The sequence below is a fragment of the Abrus precatorius genome, unplaced genomic scaffold (genome assembly GCF_003935025.1).
Source record: "Abrus precatorius isolate BTA unplaced genomic scaffold, Abrus_2018 Scaffold7, whole genome shotgun sequence".
Lineage (NCBI taxonomy): Eukaryota > Viridiplantae > Streptophyta > Magnoliopsida > Fabales > Fabaceae > Abrus > Abrus precatorius.
In genome coordinates this window covers 33,165,380-33,184,970 of record NW_020874417.1, presented here as the reverse complement: position 1 = coordinate 33,184,970, position 19,591 = coordinate 33,165,380, and the positions used below count along the sequence as shown (strand labels likewise).

The 19,591-nt window shown below is 34.8% G+C and overlaps 3 protein-coding genes across 4 annotated transcripts; 2 read left to right on the top strand and 1 right to left on the bottom strand.

Moving 5' to 3' along the window:
• The first annotated feature begins 490 nt into the window (after window positions 1-490).
• On the top strand, window positions 491-10,236 carry LOC113871266 (protein GFS12). The gene is made up of 16 exons (XM_027508252.1): window positions 491-680; window positions 778-869; window positions 1,118-3,226; window positions 3,343-3,670; window positions 3,778-3,993; window positions 4,108-4,180; window positions 4,272-4,477; window positions 4,575-4,637; window positions 5,085-5,293; window positions 6,819-6,930; window positions 7,068-7,589; window positions 7,948-8,258; window positions 8,354-8,597; window positions 8,675-8,748; window positions 9,275-9,413; window positions 9,708-10,236. The coding sequence occupies exons 1-16, from the start codon at window positions 564-566 to the stop codon at window positions 9,855-9,857; spliced, it is 4,965 nt and encodes a 1,654-aa protein (XP_027364053.1). The 5' UTR covers window positions 491-563; the 3' UTR covers window positions 9,858-10,236.
• A 2,052-nt stretch (window positions 10,237-12,288) lies between these two features.
• On the top strand, window positions 12,289-17,178 carry LOC113871204 (stem-specific protein TSJT1-like). The gene is made up of 4 exons (XM_027508128.1): window positions 12,289-12,601; window positions 13,968-14,208; window positions 14,299-14,419; window positions 14,789-17,178. Exons 1-4 carry the CDS (start codon window positions 12,402-12,404, stop codon window positions 14,977-14,979), a joined length of 753 nt encoding a protein of 250 aa, XP_027363929.1. The 5' UTR covers window positions 12,289-12,401; the 3' UTR covers window positions 14,980-17,178.
• Window positions 15,525-18,877, bottom strand: LOC113871203 (meiotic recombination protein DMC1 homolog). 2 transcript variants are annotated; one of them, XM_027508126.1, is made up of 15 exons: window positions 18,717-18,877; window positions 18,547-18,632; window positions 18,084-18,175; window positions 17,912-17,983; window positions 17,778-17,816; window positions 17,564-17,621; window positions 17,404-17,449; window positions 17,267-17,312; window positions 16,991-17,052; window positions 16,750-16,816; window positions 16,569-16,661; window positions 16,416-16,484; window positions 16,253-16,331; window positions 15,913-16,079; window positions 15,525-15,642 (listed from the first exon to the last, which is right to left on the bottom strand). In XM_027508126.1, the coding sequence occupies exons 1-15, from the start codon at window positions 18,731-18,733 to the stop codon at window positions 15,598-15,600; spliced, it is 1,038 nt and encodes a 345-aa protein (XP_027363927.1). In that variant the 5' UTR covers window positions 18,734-18,877; the 3' UTR covers window positions 15,525-15,597. The 2 variants fall into 2 exon arrangements, with proteins under 2 accessions (XP_027363927.1, XP_027363926.1); XM_027508125.1 differs by lacking the exon at window positions 15,525-15,642 and having other exon boundaries at window positions 15,772-16,079.
• Window positions 18,878-19,591: the final 714 nt, after the last annotated feature.

Here is a 19,591-nt window from a genome sequence, read left to right as displayed (position 1 = left end):
TCTTTAGCTGCAACACCTCACTTAAAGCCTTCACTAGCGTCTTCTCCAATGCTTTTGCATTCATTCACACCCTTTTTTTTTTCTCATATTTACTGTTTAATGCAGTAATGTTCGTGAACAATGGGGATTATCAATTTTGTTGTAGGATATTAATATTATTAGTGCCTCTCTGTTGAAGTTTGTGTAACTTTATCTCATGGACCAATAGCATCATTTTCAATTACGAAAAGTGCATCGGTAGTTATAAGGGGATAGACATGTGAGACAGACGATTTTAATCCCTGTTATGCTTGGTACTTGGTAGAATGGTAGCTGCAGTTTCTTTTTCGTTTTATTTAAAATATAAATTTTTACTTCATAAGAAACTTGTATACATGCCTTCAATTTTTTTGAAGGATACGTTAAATTAAAAAGATAAAATAACAGTGCGCTTAACTGGTATTTTTAGAATTACTGAATTAGCCTTCATCTTTAACGCTGGAGAAGAAAGGGAGGTAGGTTGCTGATCAGAGAAGAAACCGAGAGCATGAGAAATCGTTGAGTTGACTCAGTAGAGCGATTCGATGGAGTGCTTCGAGTGCCTCCAACTTCGAGTAAAGTCAGATTTCTCTGACCAAGTCTTTTTCAATTATGGCATCTCCGCTTCTGCTTTTCCCTTCGGATCCTCAGCTATCGTCCATGTCTCTCTCTCTCTCTCTCTCTTTGAATTTTCCGATCGAATTTTTTTTACTCAATCTATTTTTTTTTTTAATTTTGTTTTTGTTTTTCGGGAAATAGATTTCTGGTACAGCAGATGGTGAAGCTTCGGGTGGTCAATTTGTATTACAATACATGCCGAGTCATGAGAAGAATTGTTTTACCAATTATGTGTAAGATTCATGTTCTTTATTATCCTCTTTTTTTCTGTGAATTACATTTTTCCTATAATTTTAATGATGGTTTTGTGAATTACTGATGTTTTACCAATGATGGTTTGATTAATTGTTTCTTTATAATTATTTTTATTATTTTTTTGATGAATTGTTTTACCAATTACCGATGTTTTAGTTCTTGGTTGGGCTATTTGCTGTGAAATAAATGGCTGGTTGGAAGTAATAAACTATTGTTCTGTTTGCAGAAATGAGTATATTTTGGATAGTAGCGAAAGTACATTGAGTAGTGATCCTGATATTGGAGGCAGTCAGCATAATAATGTGGTTGATGGTGGAATTACTTCATTAGATGATTTGGAAAACGGAAAAGCTTCTTTGAAAAACACAACTTGTAATCATTCTGGAAGGTTTTCTTGCTTGAGGACAATGAGTTCACTTGCCCCAATTGCTCGTGTGGGAATGTCTTCCTATTCTACATTTCAAGAGGTTTCCACTGATTTCTTGTCTGGGTTGATCGAAGATCATGTGCTAGATTCGCTTGATCTCTTCATTGAAGGGAAAGCATCTGGACGGGACAGTATAAATTTCCTCAGTTTACTTGGGTTGCCATCGTTTGAGGAGAATACTTTTCCTGGCTCCTTGAGGCATCCAAACATAGCTCCTGTCCTTGCAATTTTTAAAACATCTGATCATGTCAACATGGTACTTCCAAAGACGCCGTACAACTTGGAAAGTATTCTTCATTTTAACCCCAATGCCTTAAAGTCTGATTGGAATAGAAGATTTCTTATATATCAGCTACTGTCAGCCTTATTGTACTTACATGGTTTAGGGATTTCCCATGGTAATATATGCCCATCCAATATCATGTTGACGGATTCATTGTGGTCTTGGCTGAGATTATGGAATGAGCCTGTATCGGAATGTAATTTAACTTTGCAGAAGAGTGAAAGCATTAGTTCTAAACCTGCAAGAATTGGTTGTTGTAATGGTGGTTGTCATTCTGATGGCCTTTATGCTGATCTAAAGCTTTCTCCAACAATAGATTGGCATTCTAGCTTTCACCAGTGGTGGAGAGGAGAACTAAGTAATTTTGAATATTTACTCATCTTAAACAGATTAGCAGGAAGAAGGTGGGGGGACCATACATTTCATCCTGTAATGCCTTGGGTAATTGATTTTAGCTCAAAACCCGATGATAATTGTGATGTAGGCTGGCGAGATTTGAGCAAGAGCAAATGGCGCTTGGCAAAAGGTGATGAACAATTGGATTTCACCTATTCAACGTCTGAAATCCCTCATCATGTGTCAGATGAATGTCTATCTGAATTGGCTGTCTGCAGTTATAAAGCAAGAAGGTTGCCTTTGAGTGTTCTCCGAATGGCTGTTCGTTCAGTGTATGAACCTAATGAATATCCTTCTACAATGCAGAGGCTTTATCAATGGACCCCTGATGAATGCATTCCAGAGTTTTATTGTGATGCCCAAATTTTTGAGTCAATAAATTATGGAATGGCTGACTTGGCTGTGCCTTCTTGGGCAGAGAGTCCTGAGGATTTCATTAAATTGCATCGTGATGCGTTAGAAAGTAATAGGGTGTCATTTCAACTCCATCATTGGATCGATATAACCTTTGGGTACAAAATGTCTGGCCAGGCAGCTATTGCTGCTAAGAATGTTATGCTTCCTCTTTCAGAACCCCTGATGCCAAGATCAGCAGGGCGTCGTCAGCTCTTTACACAACCACACCCCATCCGTCATGCCACTACCAGAGTAACACATCATGGTTACAATAAATATGCCAAAGTTTGGAGTCAAGCAAATGAAATGCAGCCAGAGACGTCTCTTCTATCTGAAACTGCTTATCTACAAGAACTAGAGCAAGCATCTACATTTTCTGAACATGCTAGGCATTTGAATGCTTGTTACCATTATCCCTTAAATCAAGTGAAAGGGAAGAACATCTCATCTTCGGGAGTTCCAACAACACAGAAATTTAGTAGAAGTATGCACAAACTATCCTTGATTGACAGAAATTACTGGGTTCCATGTAAAATAAATCTAATTTCTTTTCTTCAACATATGAAAGAGGAAGATGAAAGCTCCTCAGGATATCCAAACTTGCTGCTTTGGAAGCAGAAATTATCTTCTTCGAAACTTTGCTCAGAAGATGCTGCTAAGGACATATTTTCTGTTGGTTGTCTTTTAGCTGAGCTTCATCTTTGCAGGCCACTTTTTGATTCAATCTCATTAGCATTATACTTGGAAGATGGAACGGTGCCAGGATTTCTGCAGGAACTACCTCCTGATGTTAGATTACTTGTTGAAGCATGTATCCAAAAGGATTGGATGAGGTATCAGTATGTTTGTTCACACATACAACTGAATGCATGTGTTTGGCCTTATTAGGTATGATTTTTATGGTTGATTTTTCTATCATGTTATTGAAGTATTAATTTTTTCTATATAGGAGGCCATCTCCCAAAATTCTTCTGGAATCACCTTATTTCCCTAAGACTGTCAAGTCCTCCTACTTGTTTCTTGCTCCACTTCATCTTGTAGCTAAAGATGAAACTCGCCTTCGTTATGCTGCAAATATTGCAAAGGAGGGTGCTCTCAGGGAAATGGGTGCATTTGCAACTGAAATGTGCGCTACTTATTGCTTACCACTTATAGTAAATGCTGTGAGCGACAGTGAAACTGAATGGGCATATATACTACTGAAGGAATTCATAAAATGCTTAACAGCGCAAGCAGTAAAAACATTAATCTTGCCAACCATACAGAAAATTTTACAGGCTAGTTGCAAATTCTCTGTTAATATTCTTTAGTCTGCAGAAATTTCTCCTCTTCTTTCTTCTTTTTTAACAAAAATGTGAGTTCTTATTAAGACATCTTTTTACAGACGACAGGTTATTTACATTTGAAGGTTTCCCTTCTACAAGATTCATTTGTCCGTGAAATATGGAATCGAGTCGGTAAACAAGCATACCTGGAAACTATTCACCCATTAGTCTTGTCAAACCTATATATTTCTCCAGATAAAAGTTCAGCTGCCTCTGCTTCAGTGCTTCTAATTGGTTCTAGTGAGGAGATTGGTGTACCTATTACCATACATCAGGTTTTTTGGTTTTGCGACAATCTTCAGTACTATGTTTTCCTTTATACATGTGCCTCCACTCCCACTTAATGTGTAATCATTGTTGTTTTAACTTATATTTTATCCTTGAATCAGACTATCTTGCCTCTTGTTCACTGCTTTGGGAAAGGACTATGTGCAGATGGCATTGACGTGCTGGTCAGAATTGGTATTCTTAGTATATTGACTTTCATATCCTTCCATCACTTCATCACTGAGACCTTCAATTTGTGATCCCCTTTCACTTTTAAACTTCTCAGGTGGCATTTTTGGGGAATCTTTTATTGTCAAACAGATGGTTCCATTACTTAAAAATGTGGTTCGTTCCTTTATTGATGTGTCATACATGAATAAGCCTGATCCTGTCCAGAGTTGGAGTGCTTTAGCACTTGTTGATTGCATGATGACTTTAGATGGCCTTGTAGCTTTCTTGACAGAAGAGACCATTGTAAAGGAACTGCTTGAAGTATGGTTCTTATTAATTTTTGGCTTCAAAGTTCTTTTTAATTTCCAATAAATATTGTATAACAGTTAATAGTTAATGTGTTGTTGCACATACACAGGACCTAAGTTGCATATACGTTGGGGTTCTTATGCAGAAACATATGGAAATTGCAGTGCTTCAGGTTCTTCAAATTTCCATTGGTTTGTTTTGGATCCATCACCCATTCCTTGATTCCATTTACTCTAATTGGCATATTAGCTTTACTCTTTCAAGGGACTTTTAACTTTTTAATCATAAGTCACCAAGGAATTTTACAGTTTTAGATGAATTATATCAGGATATATTTTTTCACCTTGATTTTAATTGGAAGGATGAGAAATGAAGATTTACAGTGTCAATGATTGGATTTTGTGCCTGAGTTATGGAACCAAGCATTGCACATAAACCAAACTTTGGCACTCCTCCCAAATTGGTTGTGCGTTATTCCCCAAAGCTTTATTTTCAAAATCTAAAGATCAATTGCTCCTGCCTTTTATTTGGCTTGGCGGTGTCTGCTCCATTTCATTGCCCTAACATTTTGCCATTTGGTTAATCACTTAAATCATCCTTGTTGGCTTCTGTTTGTCAGGTTGCTGCTACTACTCTCTTTGGAATTTGTCAACGGATTGGGGCAGATTTGACAGCATTGCATATTCTTCCAAAACTTAGAGAACTATTTGACGAGCTTGCTTTCTCCCAGGAAATTTCTAAGGGTTCAACTACTGTTGGCAGAAACTTGAAGGTTAACAAATTAAAAATTGGAGGGGACTTGCAAATTGAAACTCGTATGGATCTAGTGTGAGTGTCAAATCTGCCTTTTAAACTGGATTTTATGCTGGTACCAATTCCTCTCCTGGCTATTTAGTGCAAAACTAGAAAAAATCTAAGTAGACAAGAAGATGTAATGGTAAGTCAGGAAAATGGAGAAGAAGAAATCATGCAACACAACAGAAATGAATAATTTTTAGTCCTTTTAGTGTTTTACATCAAATCTAAAAATACACTGCACTAAACCTGTAATTATTGTGTAAGGCAATATAATCCCATATGTGATATGAAGATTTCCCCTCAATAAATGATGGATTAAATAGACAGAGGTAGTATCTTTTATTTATTGTTTTAGTTCCGTATTTTTAGCTTAATGTGTTACTAATTTATATTATTTTGAATAACTATAAGAGCTTGTTTTACAAGCTTTCTTGACTTAACAAAATTCAGAGCATAGTGTCTACACAAGACACCAACTCCACTCTTCACCTTTGAATTTATACTTTCTGTTAATTCTAATGATAAGACAAATCCATACTCCTAACACCAAACAAAATTAAAATAAAATAAGATAATAATAGATTCCTTGAGTGTATTCCTAAAATATCCTTGTGCATATATACACCCACTATGTGCTTCAATTTAACTTTGCTTTGGTAGTTTTTTGACCCAGCTGCTGGACCCTTCCTGATTTACAAAAGTAATGCACATTTCTACCTGATATAATATTAGAATTTGCAGTGTCTCACTTATCACCAGAATACAGGGTTAACTATCATGTTTGAGAAGCATGTGCAAAGCAATTAACTTCTTGATGTTAAAATGAATTGAAAGATCAATTAATCCCCATCAATCATAAGTTCTAGGCGACACAAGCTTATCTCATTTGGCATAGTCAGGTCTTCTTGCAATCCAAAAAGTCACATACTTTGCACATTCTATTGAAATCTTGAGAGTTAGTTTGGATATGTGATCATACATTGCAAAAAGTCATTAAATTGGATGGATATGTGCTTAATTTTATAAAATCATGGGAAAGTGCAATTGGGGTGATAAATCAAGGTGTCATCAAAGTGCAATTCATTCCCAATTGTAAATAGGTTGTGTCCTCTTAGACTGTTAGGAAACCTCCTATTATTAAGGTGTATAGGAGAAAAGATAGGAAGGCTGAAGGGGATGAAAGCCTTGAGTCAGCCTGTTAGGGATATTCATAATAATAATTGTAATAGAATCAGTTATTCTGTATCTAAATCTAGGCGATAGGAGAGGAGAACAGTATTATAAATAAGAAGGTAAAGAGTGAGGAGAGGGGGAGAAAAAGAAATCCTTAAATATGTCAAGGAGAGTTTGGCCTCTCGAAGTGTCATCATTGTATTCTAGTGCATTTGTACGTTTTTTACATTAGGACTAAACATAGATTCCTAAATAATACGAGTGTCTATTCAATCTCTAGTCTATTTGATACTAGTATCTAATATAGACTCAATTTTATGTTTGTTTTATTTTATAACGAGTCTATGTGTAGTATGTATAAAATCTTCTGGGTCATGTGTAGATTGGTTCTCTATCCTTCCTTTGCATCTCTTCTTGGAATAGAGAAACTTCGTCAATGTTGTGCTACATGGTTGCTTCTTGAACAATATCTTCTACGCAGTCATAATTGGAAGGTAGGCTACATTTTATTTTCTTCTTTCCCCCCATATGAGTGGAAATTTACATTTTTTTTTATGGTCTGAGAATTTATGCTGTATAGCCTCAAGTCCATCTTTCTTGTTTGCTTGTTTCTAAATCCGTTGTGGTTCAGTGGGAACATGCAGGAGAATCATCAAAAAATGGCTCAGAAAATATTATTGCTAGAAGACCTTTTATAGCCCAGGGATTTACATCTGAATACAATCCAGCAAAGCTGTTACTTAATGGAGTTGGATGGTCGATTCCACAATCCCAAGGAAGTAGAAGTGCCAAAAATTTGATCCCACAGAGACGATCATTTAAGGCTCATCAACGTCCATTAGTAATGCACGAAGGAATGTCACACCAAATGAACCATGAACCCTGGTTTTGGTTCCCTAGTCCAGCCACCATCTGGGATGGACCTGAATTTCTTGGGAGGGTTGGGGTTCAGAAAGATGAGCTTCCATGGAAAATCAGAGCATCTGTTTTATACTCTATACGTGCACACCATGGAGCAGTGAGGTCTCTGGCTGTTCATCAAGATGAATGTACTGTTTTTACCGCAGGAATTGGCCAAGGATATAAAGGAACTGTTCAGAAATGGGAATTGAGCCGAACTAACTGTCTGTCTGGCTATTATGGCCATGAGGAGGTTTGCTTCTTCATTCTTTGCTGAAAATGACATTCTTCAACCACCAGAATTATTTCTTGATATAGATCCCTGTAATATTTATACATTTCCGTAGCAGAGAACTATTTGGTACTACTACTATCATGCATGAACTATGGCATTGATATGCAGTAGCACAAAGTGAAGCATGATGGATGATGATTTAAAACAAAACAGGCTATGATTGGTTGGAGAAAAACATACCATTAATTAGTATAACCAATCACAACAAAATCCAACTTTTTTAGCTTCAAATGACATTTAGTTAAATACAGACGTGTTTCTCTATGGGAACAACTTTTGCAATGAATATGTCACTCATACATATCTCAAATTTCAGGTTGTGAATGATATTTGCATCTTACCATCTAGTGGAAGAGTGGCATCTTGTGACGGAACAATTCACATTTGGGATAGCCAAACAGGGAAGCAAATATCAGTATTTGCTGAGTCCCAAACAGAATCTGGCCATCCTACAAGCCACCCATCATCTGCGCCAAAAATTAACAGTGACCAGGCTAATGTGCTTAATTTGAACACACTGTCAAATGGAATATTGTCTAGTGCTTTTGATTCAAGCCTTTATACTTGTATGCATCGATTATACTCCACTGAAACTCTTATAGTTGGCACTGGAAATGGTTCTCTAAGGTGAAAATATTTGTTTTGAATGCCATTTCAATCAGATATAGATTGCAAAATATGTTTATGCCTGCTAATTTTTTAATCTTTGATGTACTGTACAGGTTCATTGATGTTGCTCAAGGTCAAAAGCTTCATATTTGGAGAGGGGAATCTAATGAATCTAGTTTTCCTTCACTTATTTCTGCTATTTGTTCAGCTGGTTCTGACAAGATGCAGGGAGGAGGAATTTCTACTTTGCCATCTTTAATTGCAACTGGACTAAGTTCTGGTCACTGTAAATTATTTGATGCAAAGAGTGGAAATGTCATCGCCTCTTGGCGAGCTCATGATGGATATGTGACAAAGGTATGTTGGTTATGTTCCAAATGTCATGGCTACCCAATTTGTTTTTCACACAGCTTCATCAATGTCTTTGTTTACAGTTGGCAGCACCTGAGGAGCATCTTCTTGTTTCCAGCTCTCTGGACAGAACTTTGCGAGTTTGGGACTTAAGAATGTAGGGGCTATCACCCTTGTGAATCTTCAATTCATTAGAAGTTTAGGATTGTAACTCTCTCATGCATTTTATCAATAGATCAAAGTTTTGTGCCTTTTGACGCATGAAATTTTAAGGTAAAGTAAATGTTAATTGATGTTTGAAGAATGATAACCCCTTATGGAATGTACACCTGCTGGTAGTTTATAGAACTTCATATAAAAATGTTTTTACACGATGTAGTTGTATACAATTTCACTCTAGGAAATTAAAGAATTTATCCATGATCAAAAAGAGCAAAAAAACATATTTGACCACTATTTTATGTTTCTTCCTTTCTCCATGTAAGCAAGTATTGGACTTTCCTTGCCCCCGATGTTTCTGTTGTTTCACATTTCATACATTTTAGTCTGTGCTCGGTATATTGCACGTGTTTATACGAAGATATATTCCAAAAAAAGAACCTAAATGAAAGTGATAAGCTTTCTTCCGCATTTCTAAAAGGATGTAACTTGACCTGTAGTTCATCTTTTAATTACCCTTGCAGGAATTTGCCATCACGGCCCAGTATTTTCAGAGGTCATTCAGATGGTATATCCAGTTTCTCCATTTGGGGCCAAGATGTTATTTCAATTTCCCGGAATAGAATTGGACTTCTCTCCTTGTCTAAATCTGCCTATGAAACAGTATGCTACTCTTTCTTGTGGTTCATAACTAGCTAGTATGATGAGGATAGGAAATAGGAAAGATATGTTAATTTTGCATGCCTAGCACCTAATATAGATGTCAAGCTATTTGTTCATATTGCTTTAGTTATATCTTGTTGCTTGATGTGATCTCTCTTCCCTCTTGCTTGCTCATATAGATTCTGCTTGTCAATAATATATGAATGTGCTAATGTCATTGTTTAATAATACAGACATAGATTTGTGCTTGAGTTTTTTTAATTTTTATCGTGATTGTGTGGTTCCATGGCACAGGATGGGCAGCAGCACATTATCCCCCAGAAACTCTACGTTTCTGATAATGGATTGAGAAGCTTGTCAGCATTATCAAGTATTAGCATACTTCCATTCTCTCGATTGTTTCTCATTGGAACAGAAGATGGTTATCTGAGAATCTGTTGTTGAATATGCATCATCGTTTTCCTTATCTTTGCATCGGCTGCGAGGAATTCATTTGTACATCGTGATGAATTATGAATCATCCATAGCATGCAGGTCCTATATTAGAGGGACCAGCTTGATAGTAGATAATTTAATCCATCATTACTTACATAATTATTTGTTTCAGCCAATATGGCCTTGTAAATCAATCAGCTATTCAATATTTTTTGCCAAGCAGGGTCGAAGCTACAGCTTAACTGAGGTGAGCCATGGCCCCCAAATTTTCTTCATTTTATATGTAATATTTTAAAGAAAATTAATGATTTTTAAATTCAATTTTATATTTCAATGATTTTTTTGTGTATTTGACCATCACAATTAAATTTAATTGCTTTACTTTAATGATATTTCTTTGTGTCTGGTGACTACAATCAAATCAACCTAACTGCCACTGTTGCCAAGACCATTCATGTTCCCTTTTAATTATTTTCTTCAAACCCTTAAATATTTAAAAGAAAAAAACAACATTGTCAAAGTATCTAAAAATTTGGAAGTGATTAATTTAAATGACGTACCCCTAACCAATTATTTTTATTAAAAAGATAATAATTCTAAACTATCTTATCTTTTTTGTTTATAAATTTTTTAATCAATTTAAAGAAGTTATTACATATTTTTTTTTATATTTTGAAGATAATAAAATAATCTAAATTTTTGCTCAATACTTTGTACAATAATAAAAAAATTATTCAAAAATATATGTAAAAGGGATATAGGAAAGTTTTTAAAAAGATATGATTATTACAAATAGAGTCATTCCTAACGAGTTGAGAGTATTTATAGGGCACTATAGGAATATTAATTTTCAGCACAATGATCGTTTGATTTCAAACCTTTAAAATTTTGAAATGTGAGAACCGTCACTTGCATAGAAATTGATATTTTTGTATAAAGAACAACAGTTTGTAAACTTAACAAATTCCCCTAATCTCTTTATTAAATATTAATTTTTAAAATTTGTCAAAGATGAGTTGCATTTGGACAATGACTTCGATTTTGAATCTTTGATCTATCCGCATGCCATACAGCAAAGCAGAACCCTATCTTTGTTTTGCGGAAAAGTCGGTTTACTGTGTCATTTAGTGCTTTTTCAATCACGATTTTTAAACAAACGTACATAATAAATATTTATAAAATTTATTAATATTAATTTATTACAATTATTATTATTTATTTTAAATTATGTATCTTTAGATATACAGTAAAAAAATTTATTATCCTGAAAGGTTAAAAGGTTAAATGCAGAAAGTTTTTGTTAAAACCGATAACAAAAAACAAAACATTTATTTATTAGGATTCTTTTAACTCCTCAACCTATAGAACAATTACCAAAGTAATTATATTATTTTTTATCTGATCCTTAATCTATACCTATATTATAAAATAAATCTGTGTTATTACTCAAGTAATCGGTCACGTGACTCCCATCTCGCTACGATGATAACAGTACAAATAACAGCATAAATAAAACAACAGTAGCAAAATAATATAATATTAAAATAACATAAAAATTAAATGTCTAAAACAAGAGAAACAGTATATATTTTTGCACACAATATAATCCGTAAATTTATGTGAAAAAGTAAAAATGTTAATAAATTAATACCAATTAAGATGCAAATAATAAACTAATATATTAGAAAACAATATCAATGAAGTCATGTTGTAATATTTGTAAAAGAAAAAAAAAAGGAAACATTAAAAAATAAAACAAAAATGTGATAAAAATATTATAATCTATATTTATTATTATAATATAAATCGTGTTACTACAGCAACCTATCGCATTCGCTATAGCGATAGCAATATTACAATTAACAACATTAAATAAAAAGAGTAATAGCAAATTAACATTATATTTATATAGAATAAAATATTTTAAATAACAGAAACAATATATGTAAAATACAAAAGTAAACTTTTGGGATAAAATTAAAGATATAAATAATGATGAAGTATAAAACAAAATAATAAAGGAATATTATAATAAAAACCATTTAATATTTATGCATAAATATTTTTTAAAACATCATGATTTTATAATTAAAAAATATTTTTTAAAACCAAACTTTTTATTACTTTATCTTATAAAAAATCCTAAATTATGAAAGAGGTTTCTACATCTGCACTTCTCAAAACTCTGCATAACAATTTTTTAACAAATAAAATAAAATAAAAAAGTGCGTCATAAACGTATAAAATAAATTATAATATGTTTACGCTAACATTATATTATATTTAAATTTCAATTATATATCTTTTTTTTAAACTGCCAAAATAATTGTCCAAAACGAATTTCTTTAGAAGAATAAAAAGTGAACGCCAAAAAGAGTGGTCGTTAAAAAATACTATAGTGTGGTCATAGAAAACAGTTTTTAAAAATAATCCAAAAAATGAAGGGGCATAATGGGAAACAAATGATGTTCCATCGCAGAAGCTTATATTAACCGCATTGCATCGCATGATCTTCAGCATCGTCAGACTGGTATTGGTTCCGATCCACGAAAAATGTTGGCAGTTTTCGACAAATCGGTGGCAAAGAGCCCAGAGGGTTTGCAGAGCCCTCACTCAGTTTCTGTGTCAGCCCTGAAAGATGGGTTTCTGGCACAGCACTTCTCTACGGTTCACCCTGGTTCCGTCACCGTCAATTTTGGCCCTTCTGGTCTTTTGGCTTATTCTCTTCACAAACAGAACCCCCTCCTCCCAAGGTCCTCTACCCCATCTTTCTTTTTTCTTCATTATCTTATTTCCCATTGTTTTCGATTAAGAAAACGTTTTTTTGTGTTATTTTTTTGTTTAATTTGGTTGCTGCAATTCTTTCCTTGATTTGGGTTTTTCTTTTCTTTTCTTTTTTTGTTCTTATAGGGTTAAAACTTTGAGTTGAAGGGATATTAAAGTTGGAATCTTGTCGATAAACACCACTGATTTTGGATTTTAATAAGAAGAAAAAAGACCCATTTTCTGTGTTCTTTATGTTAAATTTCATTATTCTATTCTTTTCTTGATTTGGGTTCATTTGCGTGTGTGCATTTTTGCTATATTGGGTGATCTTCTTAGACATTTGAGTTGAATGGAGATTAAAGTTGAAATCTTGTTGATGAAACCATTTGATTTCCCTGAGTTTCTTGATCATTGAAGCACTTTTTCGTTGCTGTCGTGGTAAATTTAACATGTATTTCGTTTATGTTTGTAAGTGTATAAGTTCAAACCTCGCACTTATTTGGATGAGGGTCTGAAGTTGAATCTTTTGTGTTGTCGGCATCTTATTGATCTTGGGTTCTTGTGGGTTTATGGTGTTTTTTATTCAATTATTCTTGTTTATTTTCCCGACCTTATTCTTTACTGTTTATAATAATTATTATTATATTTACTTCGCAATCATTTAAACCTTATTAGACCTTAATTTGGCCGATCCTCGGGGATAGTCCAGTTTTACGATGATAGTGCGTTATATCTCTTTATTTTATCAGCATGCATGTGATTCCATATCTGATTTTTTTCCCCGGTTCTGGCATTATCCGTCTTGTTTCTACTGATGGCCTTCAAATTTAAGAAAAAAGAATTAATTAACCCACGCCATATACAAATCCCTTAGATTCTCCATGAAATTTGGGCTATGTAAAATAATACCCTTCTTTTTTCATTCTTCCCTATCTTAATTTGTCAGTATATTAAATGTTTATTCACACCCCACCTTCTGTACCCCTTTACCACCGGTGGAAAATTTTCTAAGATAGTTTTGCAGTGCCATTTATAATTTTTCTACCATGGTCTTAAAACCTTTATCTGCTGCTTTTTGTTTTTCCTATTTCACTAATTTTACTGATATATTTTTAAAAAATAATCATATCACTAGGTTACAACATTACTTTGGCCTTGAGGCAATACTCAGTCTTTCCTCTCTAATGCTAAGCTGACATCTTTCTTCTATTCTCTCTTTGATCAGTAAAATCATCATATCTGATAATCTCGAAATCTTAAAATATGATTTTATGGAAGACATTTACATGTTATAAAGTTGTTGAAGATTACTCTTTTCTTGATAATTATTTGTCTTCCTTTCTTATTTGCCAGGCTGTTTGCAGTTGTGGATGACATCTTCTGCTTGTTTCAAGGCCACCTCGAGAATGTTGCTCATCTTAAGCAACAATATGGATTGAATAAAGCAGCAAATGAGGTGATCATTGTCATAGAGGCATACAGGACACTAAGAGATCGTGGTCCCTATCCTGCTGCTCAGGTTGTGAGAGATTTCCAAGGCAAATTTGCATTTATTCTGTTTGATAGTGGTTCTAAGACCACATTTATTGCTTCGGTGAGTTATATCCTTGGTCCATTTCTTTTCCTACATATCTGTCAGTAGTTTGCTTCTCTAACCTGGCATACATACCCTGCTTTTTGACAGGATGATGATGGGAATGTTCCCTTCTTCTGGGGTACTGATGCTGATGGAAATCTCGTTCTTTCTGATGAGACAGATATTGTAACTAAGAGCTGTGGGAAATCTTATGGGCCATTCCCTAAAGGTAAAAAGATTTGTTGCGGAAGGGCAGTTTGACTATATAAAAATTCTCCACCATCCCCTGTGGTGAACATTTCCTGTGAGACAACACCTTAAAAAATTGTTCTAGTGTATTAAAATTTAAAAGTGAATTAAGAGGAAGAAAGGAATGACAAATTCAATGTCTTGAAAATCGAAAATGTAGATGATTTGTCATTATTTAAGTTGAGTAAAATATGACATTTGCACCCGTTGTTATATTATTTTTCACGTTGCAGTTGTCCATTTCATTTCAAGGTCCTTATGTTATGTAATTGACTGTCCACTGCCTCTTTCTTCCATGTTGAACATTCACTGATTTCGTGCAAAAAATGACATATTATCCCATGTTCAGGATGTTTCTTTACAACATCTGGAGGTTTGAGCAGTTTTGAGCATCCACTTAATGAGTTGAAGCCCGTACCACGGGTTGACAGTTCTGGACAGATGTGTGGTGCCACTTTCAAGGTGGATGCTGAGGCTAAGAAGGAATCGACCGGCATGCCAAGGGTTGGGAGTGCTGCTAACTGGTCTAATAATATATGATTGCAACTCTATTCTGTTTTCACAATGACTTTAATTTTATGCGAACTCGGTTGAATTTCAAGTTCTGGATCTGTTCCCATCATGTGATGATAACTTTGAGGCTCAGGCGAGGCTTAGCTTGTCAAATTAATTTGCTTGCTGAATCGATAAATGATTTCATGAAGCTATATAAATTGCTTGGAAGCAAATATTGAGCTCATACTCTTTAGGCACAGATCATGTAATAATATCAACGTGCGGACAGGTTCATCCTAAAACCGATGATTACTTACTGTTTTTGTTTGGTCTTTTTTTATCTTTGCTTTATTAAAGCCCTATTTGTACCCTGCTTAAACCATCAATACGATGGATATTATGTCAAAAATAGGGTCCCTAGAAAGTCACGTACAGCATGATTTTGTTTAGTGTTTAGAGTAATGCTCAAATTGCAAAATAGCTGCGCACATATATAACTAAGGGGCACTCGTATAATGATATATCTGGTATATACTAACCCTGTTCAAGCAACAGCACTTTTCATACAAACTATAATAAGCAAATATCAAGAAGATTAAGGTTACTAGAAATATTCAGCCACTGGTATCTCTTGTGGATTCGGCCCAGAAGTCAGCAGCGACTTCAGTCCTTAGCGTCTGCAATGCCCCCTGGTGTTATCTGGAAGACGTAATTCTGTCAAGAGAAAACGTGGATAATTGAGGTAGTTTTCTCCTCATTCTCAGATGTACTGTAGTGTGGTTCCAATTGTCATGATTATGTTTTTCCCCCATCTAAAATTAATAGACGTAGCTGGTTCTATGTAGAATTATGTAAAAGCCAATTTCACGATATAATAGCCATAATTTCGAAGTCATTTGGGGCAAATTGTAAGATGACTCGCAAACTGAGAAAGAAAACTAATAGATTACTAAAGAAGCAAGGTCGGGTAAAGGATATCGCTTCAGCCTCTGGCAGGTTTGGGGCGTCAAATACTTTGCAAATGCGCTGATCGCCTTTCCCTTTCCTGAACATCAACCTTATTGTGGCTGCATGGGCGAGTACATGACCTCCTGCTGGTTTCTTCGGATCAGTTACGAACACCCCACCTCCTGGATCAGCTATGACTGCAACCAAAGCAATATTTTGAAGATAATCATCAATACGCTTAGGGTCCTCACATAAAGCTACAACTAAAAATCCAATGCTAATGCTTGTCGTATCAAAACAATCTTGGGACTTCGAAGTGAAAAAAATAAACTGGAAAAATAAAATCTTAATTCACTAAGGCAGAATTTACCTTGATTTGTCATATAAACAGCAACATTGAACTCCTCAGCAATCTTTGTCAATCGAGAAAGCATTTGTGCTAGTCTTTGCTGAAAATGGTTTGTTCAAGTCAGCAAAAGCTGACATGGGGAGGGGGTGAACCTATTATTTTAAGTGCATATTAATGACAAGACCTGGCGTTCTGCAAGCTCTCCTCTTCCTGAAAAGTCCACCCGAAACAGAGCGATCACCGAATCCACAATCTGCAGAAATCAATTCCGTTAACTGCCATATCCCATGACATTGCAAAGGAAGATAAATTTGTTACTCCATTAGTAAAATCTCACCAGAAGTCTGAATGGTTCTTCGGACATTTTAGCAGCCAAACCAAGGAGGAGGTTGTACTGATGCTCATAAGTGTAGGCACGAGCATATATAATCTGGCGCAGACACAAACAGTATACGGTTAGGTGTCGACCCCAAAATATTTCCCTTCAGAACCAACTATAAGAAAGTGAGAAAACTTACATTGTCTAGTACAGCCCCAGGATCCATGCCAAATCTCTCAGCTATGGGAACAATGCGATCAGGTCGACTACAGTTATTTGCGAATTAACATGCAACATTGGTAAAATTGGGTGGATATCAGTTTAAAAACAATCGTAAGTTATCGATGCAGAGGGACTAGAAGTTCCTAGTAGTTAAGGCCAATTCTTAGCTCTGTCACAAACACTATACGGTTAAATGTGAAGAGAGAAAATAATCATACAAAGTTCCTTCCGTGTCAATGTAAGCAACTTTTCCGTTTCCTCCCCTCATATTAGTTGGCAGCTGGAGAGGTCAGGAACGGTCAGTAGTATACACCAAATATTTCAATATGCGTGAAAATAAGGCTTAATGCTTTTAAATTCGGTGTTTAATAAACTATCAATGCGTACGACAAGACATACAAAAATGAACTTCAGAAAAAGAAAAAAAAAATACTCGCATTTTAACTAAGTCAACACTCGCATGCCATGACCATGGAGAGATCACAGAAGTAAACCTGAGTGGCAACACAGAGAGTATGAGCAAGCTGTGTTTTCCCAGATCTGAAAAATAAAATCGTATCCTTAGAATAAACTTCTGAAACTGAATATGAATTGGATCTCTGGCGAAACTAGATATGTTCTATGCTCTCACCGGAACTCTCCAAACGCTTCTGTAATTGACAGTGTCTCGATCCCGCCTTTTTCAGAAGTTAAAATGAAAATTTCAGAGAGAAGATGGCTACGAAAATTAGAGAGTCAAAATTTACTAGTCATACAAAACTGTAAGGAAGAAATTCTCCGTGTAATGCTACCTCCAAGCAATTCATCCAGCGCTTGACTTCCGGTTGTAATTCGGATCACTGACTTTCTCTGCAGTAACAGAGGACAAATAAATGCTTAATCCAAATACAACTAAGTAAGTTGTACTTAAGCCTAACGGAAGCCACAATTTCTAACACGTTAAAGGCGTGTCGTTTTAAATCGAATCTATAATTCGAAAATTTCCAAACAAAATTAACAACCTACTTTGAGTAGAGCGTCACTTCCGGTAATATAACCAAAATTCTGCATGGAAAGAGGGCAATAAGGTATAAAGATCGAATTATAACGAGTTGGAGTAGTACTCCGAAGTGGAGATTTAATAGATTACAATTTCTTACCACAATCTTCTCGGCCGCTTCACAAATTTTATCGACCTTGGCCTCGGATAGGCCTTTGATTCCAGTCAAATTCTGCCAAAATATAACAAAAATTGCTAGTAATTGAAATGCAGAGTATATTGACATTCCACGTCCTTAGAAATTCGAATCAGAGATGAGTTTGAAGTTAAACCTTCTTAGTGTGCATCATCAAGCCATTGCAAGTATATATCCCAGCGTCCTGAAGCTTCTTCACATCTCCGGCATTGATGCCTTGGGAAATCACTGCGTAGATGCATATTGATGTGAAACGAAGATGAAACGTTTTGCCAATAATCAAATGAGGACGGAGTTGTGCTTTTTTCAAACTAGATCGGTGTTCGGTTAGTAGCGTATGTAGCCAAATTTTTTAGAAGAACCGGAGAGAAGGAAAACAAAGACCACTGAGGATGAAGATTTTACAATCGTAACTGATTTGTTCAGTGAAAAAGTGAATTGAAGAAAAACTCAGCCAAGAGCACAAAAATTGAAAACTAGAAACCGATAGGAATGAAGAGGAGAGAGAAGTTAAATACAGATATCGGTGTTTTGTGCGGTGATCTAGGAAAAAGAAGAACGACGAAAACGAACTGGAAAACAGAGTTCAGAGGAAATACGTTTGTCGATTGCTTCGAAGAGGTCTTCATCGTCATCGATGTCTTCGCGTTCGACGAGCTGCAGCTGGCCGCTGGACTCTTCGGATCTGAAAAGTCATTGACGTTCAAATTGTGAGGTTAGAATGAAATTCTTAGATGGAGAATAAACGGAACTAGATTCTATGACTTACTTGAGCGTAGCAAGCATCGTGGATGTAGAAGGAAGTTTTGAATGTGGCTTAAGAACAGGGAGAGATATTTTTGAATTATGAATGAGGTGAAGGAATCAGTATATATATAAGGCGGGAAATGAGAGGGAGAGTTTGTTAGAGCTGAGAAGCGAGAGCAAGAGCAAACGGTTAGCGCTCCCTCGTTTTTCTGCGCTTTATTTAATTTGAGTTCAATTTCTTTTCCTTTTTTTTCCTGGTCAAATTTCTATCTCGTAATGACAATGGGCTGGGCCTTCTGCACTGCAACCAGATTTATTCACAAAAAAGATTAATATTGATTAATAGTGAATGCCAGATACGATCCACGTGTTAAGTTTTGAAATAAACTTAAATTTACGCTTCACACCTCCAACCTAATATTCAAAACCTTTCCTTTAATTATTGCAACTCTTATAAGATGAATAATCAAACAGATATAAGTCAAATACTATCACTTAATTTCCAAATAAAATTTACCTCTATATATAATTTGAATCTAGAAAATATTTTTAAAAATTATCTTAAACAAAAATATTTTTAAGAATCAGTTTTCTCTCTCATCAAGCATTTGACTTTAAAATAATTTAATGTTAATTTAAGTTTTTATAATCTATTTTTCAATTTCAAAAATTCTATCTCTTATTTAATATATTTTAATATAATAAAATATTTATTATTACAATTACAATATTTTTTTTCTAAATTTATAAAGTTTATTAACTTCAAAATAATCACACAACATGTTTTTATTTTAATTTAATAATCTCCCTACAATATACTAAAAACTTATTGGTTAAAATAAAGATGCAAATTGACACACATGTGCACTAATCTAAGTAAATTTTAATTGCATACTT

What these genes read in the sequence shown, in the direction of transcription:
- LOC113871266 (XM_027508252.1), top strand. Translation starts at nt 564, where the DNA reads ATGGAGTGCTTCGAGTGCCTCCAACTTCGAGTAAAGTCAGATTTCTCT. An exon ending in CCATACAGAAAATTTTACAG is followed by an intron (nt 3,671 to 3,777) that starts GCTAGTTGCAAA and finishes ATCTTTTTACAG; the next exon opens with ACGACAGGTTATTTACATTT. An exon ending in TGACGTGCTGGTCAGAATTG is followed by an intron (nt 4,181 to 4,271) that starts GTATTCTTAGTA and finishes TAAACTTCTCAG; the next exon opens with GTGGCATTTTTGGGGAATCT.
- LOC113871204 (XM_027508128.1), top strand. Translation starts at nt 12,402, where the DNA reads ATGTTGGCAGTTTTCGACAAATCGGTGGCAAAGAGCCCAGAGGGTTTG. An exon ending in CAGAACCCCCTCCTCCCAAG is followed by an intron (nt 12,602 to 13,967) that starts GTCCTCTACCCC and finishes CTTATTTGCCAG; the next exon opens with GCTGTTTGCAGTTGTGGATG. An exon ending in TTATGGGCCATTCCCTAAAG is followed by an intron (nt 14,420 to 14,788) that starts GTAAAAAGATTT and finishes TCCCATGTTCAG; the next exon opens with GATGTTTCTTTACAACATCT.
- LOC113871203 (XM_027508125.1), bottom strand. An exon ending in GAAGCGTTTGGAGAGTTCCG is followed by an intron (nt 17,313 to 17,403) that starts GTGAGAGCATAG and finishes TTTATTTTTCAG; the next exon opens with ATCTGGGAAAACACAGCTTG. An exon ending in CTGGGGCTGTACTAGACAAT is followed by an intron (nt 16,662 to 16,749) that starts GTAAGTTTTCTC and finishes TGTCTGCGCCAG; the next exon opens with ATTATATATGCTCGTGCCTA.